Genomic DNA, 15,490 nt, shown 5'->3' with positions numbered 1-15,490 from the left:
AGGGAGAGGTTGTTGTCCTGGCACCACACTGCCAGTTCTCTGACCACCTCTCTATAGGCTGTCTCATCACCGTAGGTGATAAGGTCTACCACTGTTGAGTTGTCGGCAAACTTAATGTTGGTGTTGGAGTCGTGGGTGAACAGGGAGTACATTTACATTTACATTTTAGTCATTTAGCAGACGCTCTTATCCAGAGCAACTTACAGTAGTGAATACATAATTTTTTTTTGTACTGGCCCCCCGTGGGAATCGAACCCACAACCCTGGCGTTGCACACACCATGCTGGCATTGCAAACACCATGCTCTACCAACTGAGCCACAGGGGACTAAGCACACACCCCTGAGTGGCTCCCTTGTTGACGGTCAGCTTGGCGGATGTGTTGTTGCCTACCCTCACCCCCTAGGGGCGGCCCTTCAAGAAGTCCAGGATCCAGTTATGAGCTTGGAGGACACTATGGAGTTGAACACTGAGCTGTAGTCCATGAACAGCACTTTCACATAGCTGTTGCTTTTGTCCAGGTGTTTTATTATTTTTTTATTCAACCAGGCAAGAACAAATTGTTATTTACAATGACAGCCTACCGGGGGAACAGTGGGTTAACAGCCTTGTTCAGGGGCAGAACGACTGACTTTTACCTTGTCAGCTCGGGGATTTTATCCAACAACCTTTCGGTTACTGGTCCAACGCTCTAGCCACTAGGCTACCTGACATTTACAACAGTTTGTGGTAAAGGGCAGTGTTGGGTGCAGTAGAGATTCAGACATCTGTGGATCTCTTGGGGCGATATGCAAATTGGAGAGGGTCCAGGGTGGCTGGGTGATGGTGTTGATGTGAAGCTGCACTACAGGACTCATACAGGCTTGATGGAACATTACTCTGAACTACAGGACTCATACAGGCTTGATGGAATGTTACTCTGCACTGCAGGACTCATACAGACTTGATGGAATGTCACTCTGCACTACAGGACTCATACAGGCTTGATGGAATGTTACTCTGCACTACAGGACTCATACAGGCTTGATGGAATGTTACTCTGCACTGCAGGACTCATACAGACTTGATGGAATGTCACTCTGCACTACAGGACTCATACAGGCTTGATGGAATGTTACTCTGCACTACAGGACTCATACAGACTTGATGGAATGTCACTCTGCACTACAGGACTCATACAGGCTTGATGGAATGTTACTCTGCACTACAGGACTCATACAGGCTTGATGGAATGTTACTCTGCACTGCAGGACTCATACAGACTTGATGGAATGTCACTCTGCACTACAGGACTCATACAGGCTTGATGGAATGTTACTCTGCACTACAGGACTCATACAGGCTTGATGGAATGTTACTCTGCACTACAGGACTCATACAGGCTTGATGGAATGTTACTCTGCACTACAGGACTCATACAGGCTTGATGGAATGTTACTCTGCACTACAGGACTCATACAGACTTGATGGAACAGATTATAATGATATGACTATTATTCATATCATCTGTATTTAAGCAGATGTAGTTGAGATGGTTTTAACTAGAATACTCAAATTCATTTATCATTGTAAATATGAAATCTATGTAGCAGAGGCTAAGTTTTGTTTTGAGCAGTTCAACATTTTTGAAGTCAGCACTGAAGCTCAAAGAAAGACTTATTACTATACAAATGTATTAATGTAATGGCCCAAGACACCACCAAACAGACTATTTTTAAGACTTTCTAACTAATATAATTATGTGGAAGGTAATTGTATGTCTTTGCTTGAAGTTGGAAACTCTGTCTCGTGGTGTTTTAGCAAAGGCTGTGATTCTTGGACCGTAAATAATCTGGCTGGAAAGGGCACTAAAATTGTGGGAGCATTAGTACTATACTTTGCCCAATTTTTTAAAATTAATTTTGTTAATGGCAAGTAATACAATTCTGGATGATTTATTTTTGTTTTGTTGGATTAAAAATAATCCAACAATTAGATTTTTAGCAATAGGGGCGACTTAGTACTGTGGATTCTTCTGAAACTACTGTAGCTGAAAATGTGTTTTGGGGCAAACATGGACAGTGCTGTATCATGTATCCAGCCCTCTATGGGAGATATAATACATGAACCTTTGGTCTTCAGCATCAACCCTGACCTAGACAGACAGATCACGTCTTCTATGTCCCAAATAGCATTCTATTCCATATATAGTGCACAACTTTGGAGGATGTTATTTTAGCCCAGTTCTCTGGAACCACATCAGACGGTCTCACAGAACGACGTGACCTATCGAGACAGAGCAATGCTTTTGTTTGAATGAATTTTATTGGCTCTCCTTCTCTCAATTGAAATGACAAGCAGAGTCAGACTGGGTACTGGTTTGATCTAATAACCACGGACATAACAAGTCATGCCATGTTATGATGTCATTAAGGCATCTTTCCTTTATCCTCTGACCCTTCTATCTACCCTTCAAACCAGCCTCATCAACTGACCCTTCTATCTGCCCTTCAAACTAGCCCTCATCTTCTGACCCTTCTATCTACCCTTCAAACTAGCCCTCATCTTCTGACCCTTCTATCTACCCTTCAAACCAGCCTCATTCTATAATACATAGCACTGCTGCTAGACTCAGGGTCAGTTTCTAGGACAGACAGTCAGATATAATACAAGACATACAGCTCCAAATTACACAGTGGGTGTGAGACCTGGAGAGGCCTACAAGCCACAGTGTCTCATACCCACTGTGTAATTTGGTGGAGGATCTGTGATGATCTGAGGGTGCTTCAGCAAGGCTGGAATCGGGCAGATTTGTCTTTGTGAAGGACGCATGAATCAAGCCACGAACAAGGTTGTCCTGGAAGAAAACTTGCTTTCTTCTGCTCTGACAACGTTCCCCAGGATTTGTTTTTCCAGCAGAATAATGCTCCATGCCACACAGCCAGGTCAATCAAGGTGTGGATGGAGGACCACCAGATCAAGACCCTGTCATGGCCAGCCCAATCTCCAGACCTGAACCCCATTGAAAACCTCTGGAATGTAATCAAGAGGAAGATGGATGGTCACAAGCCATCAAACAAAGCCGAGCTGCTTGAATTTCTGCGCCAGGAGTTGCATAAAGTCACCCAGCATTAGTGTGAAAGACTGGTGGAGAGCATGCCAAGACGCGTGAAAGCTGTGATTTAAAATCAGGGTTATTCCACCAAATTTAGATTTCTGAACTATTCCTAAGTTAAAACATTATTATTGTGTTATTTTCTTTGAATTATTTGAGGTCTGACAAATCAAATCAAATGTATTTATATAGCCCTTTTTACATCAGCTGATATCTCAAAGTGCTGTACAGACAACACTGCATCTTTTTTGTAACTTTGACCAGTTGTCATTTTCTGCAAATAAACACTCTAAATTACAATATTTTCATTTGGAATTTGGGAGAAATGTCGTCAGTAGTTTATAGAATAAAACAAAAAAAATCATTTTACCCGAACACATACCTATAAACAGTAAAACCAGAGAAACTGATATTTTTGTAGCAGCGGTCTTTTAATTTTTTCCAGAGCTGTATATAATCAGTTCATAATCTAGGTTGAAAATATATTTTCCTCAACAGAATGAGACATGGTTCTACAGCTAGAACCTGTAAATAACTAGCGATGTGTTTGGTGGGTTTTCTCCGCCCTGCACCACTTACTTCCCCTAGTCCCTCAGCCGTCCATAGCATTTAGTCTGGATTATGGTGATCAGCCTTTATCAGCCTCAGAGCTAAGAGGATTTAGAAGGTACTGGATAGTGAAACTTTGCTAAAAGCTGGTATCTTGTGTTAATGGGTATTAGGTATTAGTAAAGGGTTATGAGTTGTCAGATCTCAGCTGCTTCAGTCTGCCTGGCCTAGTAGCCATCACACTACTGTACACTAAACCCTTCATGTGAATCAATGAAACTCTTAAGGTTCGGACCCTTTTCTTCAATTTTTGCCTAAAATTACATACCCAAATCGAACTGCCTGTTGCTCAGGACCTGAAGCAAGGATATGTATATTCTTGACACCATTTGAAAGGAAACACTTTGACGTTTGTGGAAATGTGAAATTAATGTAGGAGAATATAACACATTAGATCTGGTTCTAGTATTGTTGAGACTTCCTTCTGTACGTTATGATGATCACTGACATGTTTCTACTTCCTTCAGCCCTTCTAGTTCTGTTGAGACTTCCTTCTGTACGTTATGATGATCACTGACATGTTTCTACCTTCTTTCAGGCCCAGAAAGCATGGATCGAGAGGATCTTTCAGAAGAGAGAATGTATTCACATATTCCCCAGCAAGGACCCTACAAGGTAAGATGAATTGACATACACCACAAATTATGGTGGGGAGGTCAAAGGTGTTGTTGAGTGGGCGGGGAGGGGAGAGGAGGGGGTGGATTGGAGATGGAGGGTAGGTGGAGGGGAGAGGAGGGGGTGGATTGGAGATGGAGGGTAGATGGCGGGTGGAGGGGAGATGGAGGGGAGATGGAGGGGTGGAGGGGAGATGGAGGGGAGATGGAGGGGGTGGATTGGAGATGGAGATGGAAAGGGATGAAGGGGAGATGGAGGGGGTGGATTGGAGATGGAGGGGATAGAGGAGTGGTGGAGGGGGTTTAGGGGAAATGGAGGGGTTGTAAAGGGATGGAGGGGGTGATAGGGAGATTTAGGGAAGATGGAGGGGAGATGGAGGGATGGAGGGAGTGCACACTGTTATATAATGTCTATACTGTCTATACAAGCCATTATATATTGTCTAAAGAGACCAATATATACTGTCTATACTGAATATACAGACCAATATATACTCTCCATGTCTATACACACCATCTGTATATACTGTCTATATACACTGTTATATACTGTCCATAAGGGTCTATAAACACAATTACATATTGTCTATACACACTATCATATAATGTCCATACACACCATTATATACAGTCGGAAGTTTACATACACTTAGGTTGGAGTCATTAAAACTCATTTTTCAACAACTCCACAAATGTCTTGTTAACAAACTATAGTTTTGGCAAGTCAGTTAGGACATCTACTTTGTGCATGACACAAGCAATTTTTCCAACAATTGCTTACAGACAGATTATTTTACTTATAATTCACTGTATCACAATTCCAGTGGGTCAGAAGTTTACATACACTAAGTTGACTGTGCCTTTAAACAGCTTGGAAAATTCCAGAAAGTTATGTAATGGCTTTAGAAGCTTCTGATAGGCTAATTGACATCATTTGAATCAATTGGAGGTGTACCTGTGGATGTATTTCAAGGCCTACCATCAAACTCAGTGCCTCTTTGCTTGACATCATGGGAAAATCCAAAGAAATCAGCCAAGACCTCAGAAAAAAATTGTAGACCTCCACAAGTCTCGTTCACCCTTGTGAGCAATTTCCAAACGCCTGAAGGTACCACATTAATCTGTACAAACAATAGTACGCAAGTATAAACACCATGGGACCACGCAGCCGTCACACCGCTCAGGAAGAAGACGCGTTCTGTCTCCTAGAAATGAATGTACTTTGGTGCGAAAAGTGCAAATCAATCCCAGAACAACAGCAAAGGACCTTGTGATGATGCTGGAGGAAACAGGTACAAATTATCTATATCCATAGTAAAACTTGTCCTATATCGACATAACCTGAAAGGCTGCTCAGCAAGGAAGAAGCCACTGCTTCAAAACCGCCATAAAAAAGCCAGACTACGGTTTGCAACTGCACATAGGGACAAAGATCGTACTTTTTGGAGAAATGTCCTTTGGTCTGATGAAACAAAAATATAACTTTTTGACCAAAATGACCATCGTTATGTTTGGTGGAAAAAGGGGGAGGCTTGCAAGCCGAAGAACAGCATCCCAACAGTGAAGCACGGGAGTGGCAGGATCATGTTGTGGGGGTGCGTTGCTGCAGGCGGGACTGGTGCACTTCACAAAATAGATGGCATCATGAGGCAGGAAATTTATGCGGATATGTTGAAGCAATATCTCAAGACATCAGTCAGGAAGTTAAAGCTTGGTCGCAAATGGGTCTTCCAAATGGACAATGACCCCAAGCATACTTCCAAAGTGGCGGCAAAATGGCTTAAGGACAAGAAAGTCAAGTTATTGGAGTGGCCATCACAAAGCCCTGACCTCAATCCTATAAATACATTTGTGAGAAGAACTGAAAAAGCGTGTGCGAGCAAGGAGGCCTACAAACCTGACTCAGTTACACCAGCTTTATCAGGAGGAATTGGCCAAAATTCACCCAAGATATTGTGGGAAACTTGTGGAAGGCTACCCGAAATGTTTTATCCAAGTTAAACAATTTTAAAGGCAATGCTACAAAATACTAATTGAGTGAATTTAAACTTCTGACCCACTGGGAATGTGATGAAAGAAATAAAAGCTGGAATAAATCATGCTCTCTACGATTATTCTGACATTTCACATTCTTAAAATAAAGTGGTGATCCTAACTGACCTAAAACAGGGAATTTTTACTAGGATTAAATGTCAGGAATTGTAAAAAACTTTAAACTTTAAACTAAGGTGTATGTAAACTTCTGACTTCAACTGGTTGTCTATACACACCATTTATATACCTTCTATACATTCCATTAAATACTGTCCATACTGTCTGTACACACAATTATATACTGTCTATACACATCAATATATACTGTCCATACTGTCTATACACACCATTATATACTGTCTATACACATCAGTATATACTGTCCATACTGTCTATACACACAATGATATACTGTCTATACACATCAATATATACTGTCCATACTGTCTATACACACCATTATATACTGTCTATACACATCAATATATACTGTCCATACTGTCTATACACACCATTATATACTGTCTATACACACCATTATATACTGTCTATACACACCATTATATACTGTCTATACACACCATTAAAAACGGTCTATATACACCATTAAACTGTCCATAATGTCTATACACATCAATATACTGTCTATACACACCATTAAAAACTGTCTATATACACCATTAAACTGTCCATAATGTCTATACACAATGTTATTCTGTCCATACTGTCTATAGATATGATTATTTACTCTCCATACTGACAATACACACCATTATACACTCTATACTGACAATACACAGCATTATATTTCTACACTGTCTATACAGCTGTGGCCAAAAGTTTTGAGAGCGACACAAATATTAATTTCCACAAAGTTTGCTTCTTCAGTGTCTTTAGATATTTTTCAGATGTTACTACGGAATACTGAAGTATAATTACAAGCATTTCATAAGTGTCAAAGGCTTTTATTGACAATTACATGAAGTTGATGCAAAGAGTCAATATTTGCAGTGTTGACCCTTCTTTTTCAAGACCTCTGCAATCCGCCCTGGCATGCTGTCAATTAACTTCTGGGCCACATCCTGACTGATGGCAGCCCACTCTTGCATAATCAATGGTTAGAGTTTGTCAGAATTTGTGGGGTTTTGTTTGTCCACCCGCCTCTTGAGGATTGACCACAAGTTCTCAATGGGTATAAGGTCTGGGGAGTTTCCAGGCCTTGGACCCAAAATATCGATATTTTGTTCTCAAGGCAATCAGACTGTTAAACAGCCATCACTAACATTGAGTGGCTGCTGCCAACATACTGACTCATCTCTAGCCACTTTAATAATGGAAAAATGTATGTAATAAATGTATCACTAGCCACTTAAACAATGGCACTTTATATAATGTTTACATACTCTACATTACTCATCTCATATGTATATACTGTACTCTATACCATCTACTGCATCTTGCCTATGCCGTTCGGCCATCGCTCATCCATATATTTATATGTACTTATTCTTATTCATTCCATTACACTTCTGTGTATTAGGTAGTTGTTGTGGAATTGTTCGGTTAGATATTACTGCACGGTCGGAACTAGAAGCACCAGCATTTCACTACATTCTCATCTGCTAACCATGTGTATTATATACTGTATTATATACTGTCAACACTTTCTATACACACCATTATGTCTATACCGTCTATACACACTTATATACTGTCTATACAGACTAATATATACTGTCCATACTGTCTATACACACCATTATGTATACTGTCTACACACCACTATATACTGTCTACGCACATCTTTATATACTTTACATACACACTAGTATATACTGTCCACACTGTCTATACACACCATTATATACTGTCTATACACACTGTTATATACTGTCTATACACACTGTTGTATACGGTCTATACACACTGTTATATACTGTCTATACACACCATTATATACTGTCTATACCTACAAGTATATATGTTGCCATCCTGTGACCTGTACCCTGCTGTCTAAACAATTCTAGTGACCTGTACCCTGCTGTCTTAACTAGTCTAGTGACCTGTACTCTGCTGTCTTAACTAGTCTAGTGACCTGTACCCTGCTGTCTAAACTAGTCTAGTGACCTGTCCCCTGGTAGATGTTCGTGTGGTCAGCTGATAACTCAGCACGTGATGATCCCGCTGGGCGCTCTGACCAACAAGCTGTCGGAGGAGAACCATCAGCTGGTCCAGATCGACCCGCCCCATCAGGAGAGGTGGTCCGTGGCCAAAAACACACAGACCTCCCCCACCGACGCCTTCGGGACCATCGAGTTCCAGGGTGGAGGCCTCATCAACAAGGCAATGGTAGGACCTATGACCTGTCTAACAATAAACAACAACACCTTCACCACACCTCAACCATTCCAGAACTACACGTTAACTACACAACAACCACACCATACTATAACCACACAATAACTACACCATAACCACACCACAACTACACCACACCATAACCACACAATAACTACACCATAACCACACCATAACCACACCATAACCACACCATAACTACACCATAACCACACCATAACCACACCATAACCACACCATAACCACTCAATACCACAACCATACCATAACCACACCATAACCACACCATAACCACACCATAACCACACCATAACTACACCATAACCACACCATAACCACACCATAACCACACCATAACCACTCAATACCACAACCATACCATAACCACACCATAACCACACCATAACCACACCATAACCACACCATAACCACTCAATACCACAACCATACCATAACCACACCATAACCACACCATAACCACACCATAACCACACAATAACTACACCATAACCACACCATAACCACACCATAACCACACCATAACCACTCAATACCACAACCATACCATAACCACACCATAACCACTCAATACCACAACCACACCATAACCACACCATAACCACACCATAACTACACCATAACCACACAATAACTACACCATAACCACACCATAACCACACCATAACCACTCAATACCACAACCACACCATAACCACACCATAACTACACCATAACCACAACCACAACTACACCATACCATAACCACACCATAACTACACCATAACCACAACTACACCATACCATAACCATACCATAACCACACCATAACCACACTCTAACTACACCATACCATAACCACACCATAACCACACCATAACTACACCATAACTACTCAATACAACAACCACACCCTAACTACACCATAACTACACCATAACCACAACCACACCATACCATAACCACACCATAACTACTCAATACCACAACCACACCATAACTACACCACAACCACACCACAACTACACCATACCACAACTAAACCATAACCACACCATAACACATCCACACAATAACTACACCACACCATAACAACACCATAACTACACCACAACCACACCACAACCACACCATAACTACACCACACCACAACCACACCATAACTACACCACAACTACACCACAACCACACCATAACTACACCACACCATAACACATCCACACAATAACTACACCATAACCACACCATAACTACACCACAACTACACCATAACCACACCATAACTACACCACAACTACACCACAACCACACCATAACTACACCACAACTACACCACAACCACACCATAACTACACCACACCATAACACATCCACACAATAACTACACCATAACCACACCATGACTACACCACAACTACACCATAACCACACCATAACACATCCACACAATAACTACACCATAACCACACCATAACTACACCACAACTACACCATAACCACACCATAACTACACCACAACCACACCATAACACATCCACACCGTAACCACACCATAACCACACCATAACCACACCATAACCACATCATAACTACACCACAACCACACCATAACCACACCATAACTACACCACAACTACACCATAACCACACCATAACACATCCACACCATAACCACACCATAACTACACCATAACCACAACCACAACTACACCATACCATAACCATACCATAACCACACCATAACTACACCATAACCACACCATAACTACACCACACACACACCATAACACATCCACACCATAACCACACCATAACCACACCATAACCACACCATAACCACATCATAACTACTCAATACCACAACCACACCATAACCACACCATAACTACACCATAACTACACCATAACTACTCAATACCACAACCACACCATAACTACACCATAACTACACCATAACCACATCATAACTACACCACAACCACACCATAACACATCCACACAATAACTACACCATAACCACACCATAACTACACCACAACTACACCATAACCACACCATAACACATCCACACCATAACCACACCATAACTACACCATAACCACAACCACAACTACACCATACCATAACCATACCATAACCACACCATAACTACACCATAACCACACCATAACTACACCACACACACACCATAACACATCCACACCATAACCACACCATAACCACACCATAACCACACCATAACCACATCATAACTACTCAATACCACAACCACACCATAACCACACCATAACTACACCATAACTACACCATAACTACTCAATACCACAACCACACCATAACTACACCATAACCACACTCTAACTAAACCATACCACATCCACACTATAACTACACCACACCATAACTACACCATAACTACACCACACCATAACTACACCACACCACAACCATACCACATCCACACCATAACTACACCATAACTACACCATAACCACACCATAACTACTCAATACCACAACCACACCATAACCACACCCTAACTACACCATAACCACACCATAACTACACCCCAACTACACCATAACTACACCACAACCACACCCTAACTACACCATAACCACACCATAACCACACCCTAACTACACCATAAGCACACCATAACTACACCCTAACTACACCCTAACTACACCATAACCCCACCACAACTACACAATAACCACACCATAACTACTCAATACCACAACCACACCATAACCACACCATAACTACACCATAACCACAACCACAACTACACCATACCATAACCACACCATAACTACACCATAACCACAACCACAACTACACCATACCATAACCATACCATAACCACACCACAACTACACCATAACCACAACCACAACTACACCATACCATAACCATACCATAACCACACCACAACCACACCCTAACTACACCATAACCACACCATAACCACACCACAACCACACCCTAACTACACCATAACCACACCATAACCACACCATAACTACTCAATACCACAACCACACCATAACCACACCATAACTACACCATAACCACACCCTAATTACACCATAACTACACCACAACCACACCATAACACAACCATACCACAACCACACCATAACACAACCATACCACAACTACACCATAACACAACCATACCACAACCACACAATAACTACACCATAATTACAACACAACTACACCATAACCAAACATGCTTTAACTACACTGTAACCACACTGTAACCACACAGTTACCACACAATAACTACACCATAACCACACAATAACTACACCACAACTACAACACAACTACACCATAACTACACAATAACTACACCATAACTACAACACAACTACACCACAACCACACAATAACTACACCACAACCACACAATAACTACACCATAACTACAACATAACTACAACACAACTACACCATAACTACACAATAACTACACCATAACTACAACACAACTACACCACAACCACACAATAACTACACCACAACCACACAATAACTACACCATAACTACAACATAACTACAACACAACTACACCATAACTACAACACAACACAACTACACCATAACCAAACCAATTACACCATAACTACACCACAACCACACAATACCCTACACCATAATTACAACACAACTACACCATAACCAAACACGCTTTAACTACACTGTAACCACACTTAAACTACACCATAACCACACAATAACTACACCACAACCACACAATAACTACACCACAACTACAACACAACTACACCATAACTACACCACAACTACACCACAACTACAACATAACTACAACACAACTACAACACAACTACACCATAACCAAACACGCTTTAACTACACTGTAACCACACTTAAACTACACCACAACCACACAATAACTACACCATAACTACAACACAACTACACCATAACTACAACACAACTACAACACAACTACAACACAACTACACCATAACCAAACACGCTTTAACCACACTGTAACCACACTGTAACTACACCATAACCACATGCTAACTACACCATAACTACACACCATACCACCTCTGCAACTACTACTGTTCTTGAGTTAAAGTAAATTCTGTCCAAAATCTATCAAAACCCCCAAAATAAGCACAATCGAATGAATCCAACACACCGCAACCACAATTATAACTGCACCAGACTAGTTATAACCCATTCACAACACAACCACAAGAGCTTGCATACAGAAATCAAAAAACGTCCCCCAAAACAACAAAAACATTTTCTTCTGCGTGCTTGTCTCTGCAGGAGAGCCCTTTATTGTTCTAGGTAGAATCATTTCTGCAATGTGTAGAGCAGAGTTGAACTATTTTCCTCTCCCCTTCCCTTCCAGTATATCAGAGTGTCCCATGACTCTAAGCCAGACAATCTGCTCCAACTGATGGTGAAAGACTGGCAGCTGGAACTCCCCAACCTGCTCATCTCCATCCATGGAGGGCTGCAGAACTTTGACCTGCAGCCCAAACTCAAACAGGTGTTAGGGAAGGGACTCATCAAGGCTGCAGTCACCACCGGAGCATGGATCTTCACTGGTGGAGTCAGCACTGGTGGGTACCTGCAATAGCATGATGAACTACATTACCCACAATGCTCTGTACAAGCTACCCTGACCCTTAACAATGGAGACTCACATTATAGTTTAGAACAGGAAAAAAATCAAGAGAATGAGGCCCAGAATCAATTCAACACAGATTAACGATAAACAAACTGAGCAAAGTGATAGATTTAGGCAACATCCCATATATTTACAGAAACCAAGTTCGCTGTGAACTCTGAAGTCGGCTAAAGCAGAAATCACCTTTAAAGTCATTATATACATCTACTGTAGTTTAGTGTAGGTCAGGGTATATACATCTACTGTAGTATAGTGTAGGTCAGGGTATATACATCTACTGTAGTATAGTGTAGGTCAGTGTATATACATCTACTGTAGTATAGTGTAGGTCAGGGTATATACATCTACTGTAGTATAGTGTAGGTCAGGGTACATACATCTACTGTAGTATAGTGTAGGTCAGGGTATATACATCTACTGTAGTGTGAGTGAGGGTACATACATCTACTGTAGTGTAGGTCAGGGTACATACATCTACTGTAGTATAGTGTAGGTCAGGGTATATACATCTACTGTAGTGTAGGTCAGGGTACATACATCTACTGTAGTGTAGGTCAGGGTATATACATCTACTGTAGTATAGTGTAGGTCAGGGTATATACATCTACTGTAGTTTAGTGTAGGTCAGGGTATATACATCTACTGTAGTATAGTGTAGGTCAGGGTACATACATCTACTGTAGTATAGTGTAGGTCAGGGTACATACATCTACTGTAGTATAGTGTAGGTCAGTGTATATACATCTACTGTAGTGTAGGTCAGGGTATATACATCTACTGTAGTGTAGGTCAGGGTACATACATCTACTGTAGTATAGTGTAGGTCAGGGTACATACATCTACTGTAGTATAGTGTAGGTCAGGGTATATACATCTACTGTAGTGTAGGTCAGGGTATATACATCTACTGTAGTGTAGTGTAGGTCAGTGTACATACATCTACTGTAGTGTAGTGTAGGTCAGGGTACATACATCTACTGTAGTATAGTGTAGGTCAGTGTATATACATCTACTGTAGTGTAGTGTAGGTCAGGGTACATACATCTACTGTAGTATAGTGCAGGTCAGGGTATATACATCTACTGTAGTATAGTGCTGGTCAGGGTACATACATCTACTGTAGTGTAGGTCAGGGTATATACATCTACTGTAGTATAGGTCAGGGTATATACATCTACTGTAGTATAGGTCAGGGTATATACATCTACTGTAGTGTATGTCAGGGTATATACATCTACTGTAGTATAGTGTAGGTCAGGGTACATACATCTACTGTAGTGTAGGTCAGTGTATATACATCTACTGTAGTATAGTGTAGGTCAGGGTATATACATCTACTGTAGTTTAGTGTAGGTCAGGGTATATACATCTACTGTAGTATAGTGTAGGTCAGGGTACATACATCTACTGTAGTATAGTGTAGGTCAGGGTATATACATCTACTGTAGTGTAGGTCAGGGTACATACATCTACTGTAGTATAGTGTAGGTCAGGGTATATACATCTACTGTAGTGTAGGTCAGGGTATATACATCTACTGTAGTGTAGTGTAGGTCAGTGTATATACATCTACTGTAGTATAGTGTAGGTCAGTGTACATACATCTACTGTAGTATAGTGTAGGTCAGGGTATATACATCTACTGTAGTGTAGGTGAGGGTACATACATCTACTGTAGTGTAGGTCAGGGTACATACATCTACTGTAGTATAGTGTAGGTCAGGGTATATACATCTACTGTAGTGTAGGTCAGGGTACATACATCTACTGTAGTATAGTGTAGGTCAGGGTATATACATCTACTGTAGTATAGTGTAGGTCAGGGTACATACATCTACTGTAGTGTAGGTCAGTGTATATACATCTACTGTAGTATAGTGTAGGTCAGGGTATATACATCTACTGTAGTTTAGTGTAGGTCAGGGTATATACATCTACTGTAGTATAGTGTAGGTCAGGGTACATACATCTACTGTAGTGTAGGTCAGGGTACATACATCTACTGTAGTGTAGGTCAGGGTACATACATCTACTGTAGTGTAGGTCAGGGTATATACATCTACTGTAGTGTAGTGTAGGTCAGTGTATATACATCTA

The 15,490-nt window shown here is 41.1% G+C and overlaps 1 protein-coding gene across 1 annotated transcript in view; it reads left to right on the top strand.

The window, feature by feature from the left end:
* Nucleotides 1-15,490, top strand: part of LOC106561862 (transient receptor potential cation channel subfamily M member 1) — a gene marked incomplete at its 5' end in the record, with an annotated part of 116,245 nt that overhangs the window by 21,624 nt on the left and 79,131 nt on the right. The window contains 3 exons of the mRNA XM_045712055.1: nucleotides 4,241-4,317; nucleotides 8,492-8,699; nucleotides 13,112-13,325. Coding sequence (XP_045568011.1) covers nucleotides 4,241-4,317; nucleotides 8,492-8,699; nucleotides 13,112-13,325 — 499 coding nt within the window. The remainder of the gene's footprint in view (nucleotides 1-4,240; nucleotides 4,318-8,491; nucleotides 8,700-13,111; nucleotides 13,326-15,490) is intronic.

The sequence above is a fragment of the Salmo salar genome, unplaced genomic scaffold (assembly GCF_905237065.1).
Source record: "Salmo salar unplaced genomic scaffold, Ssal_v3.1, whole genome shotgun sequence".
Lineage (NCBI taxonomy): Eukaryota > Metazoa > Chordata > Actinopteri > Salmoniformes > Salmonidae > Salmo > Salmo salar.
The sequence above is the reverse complement of the archived record's forward strand: the minus strand, read 5'-3'. Positions and strand labels throughout refer to the sequence as shown.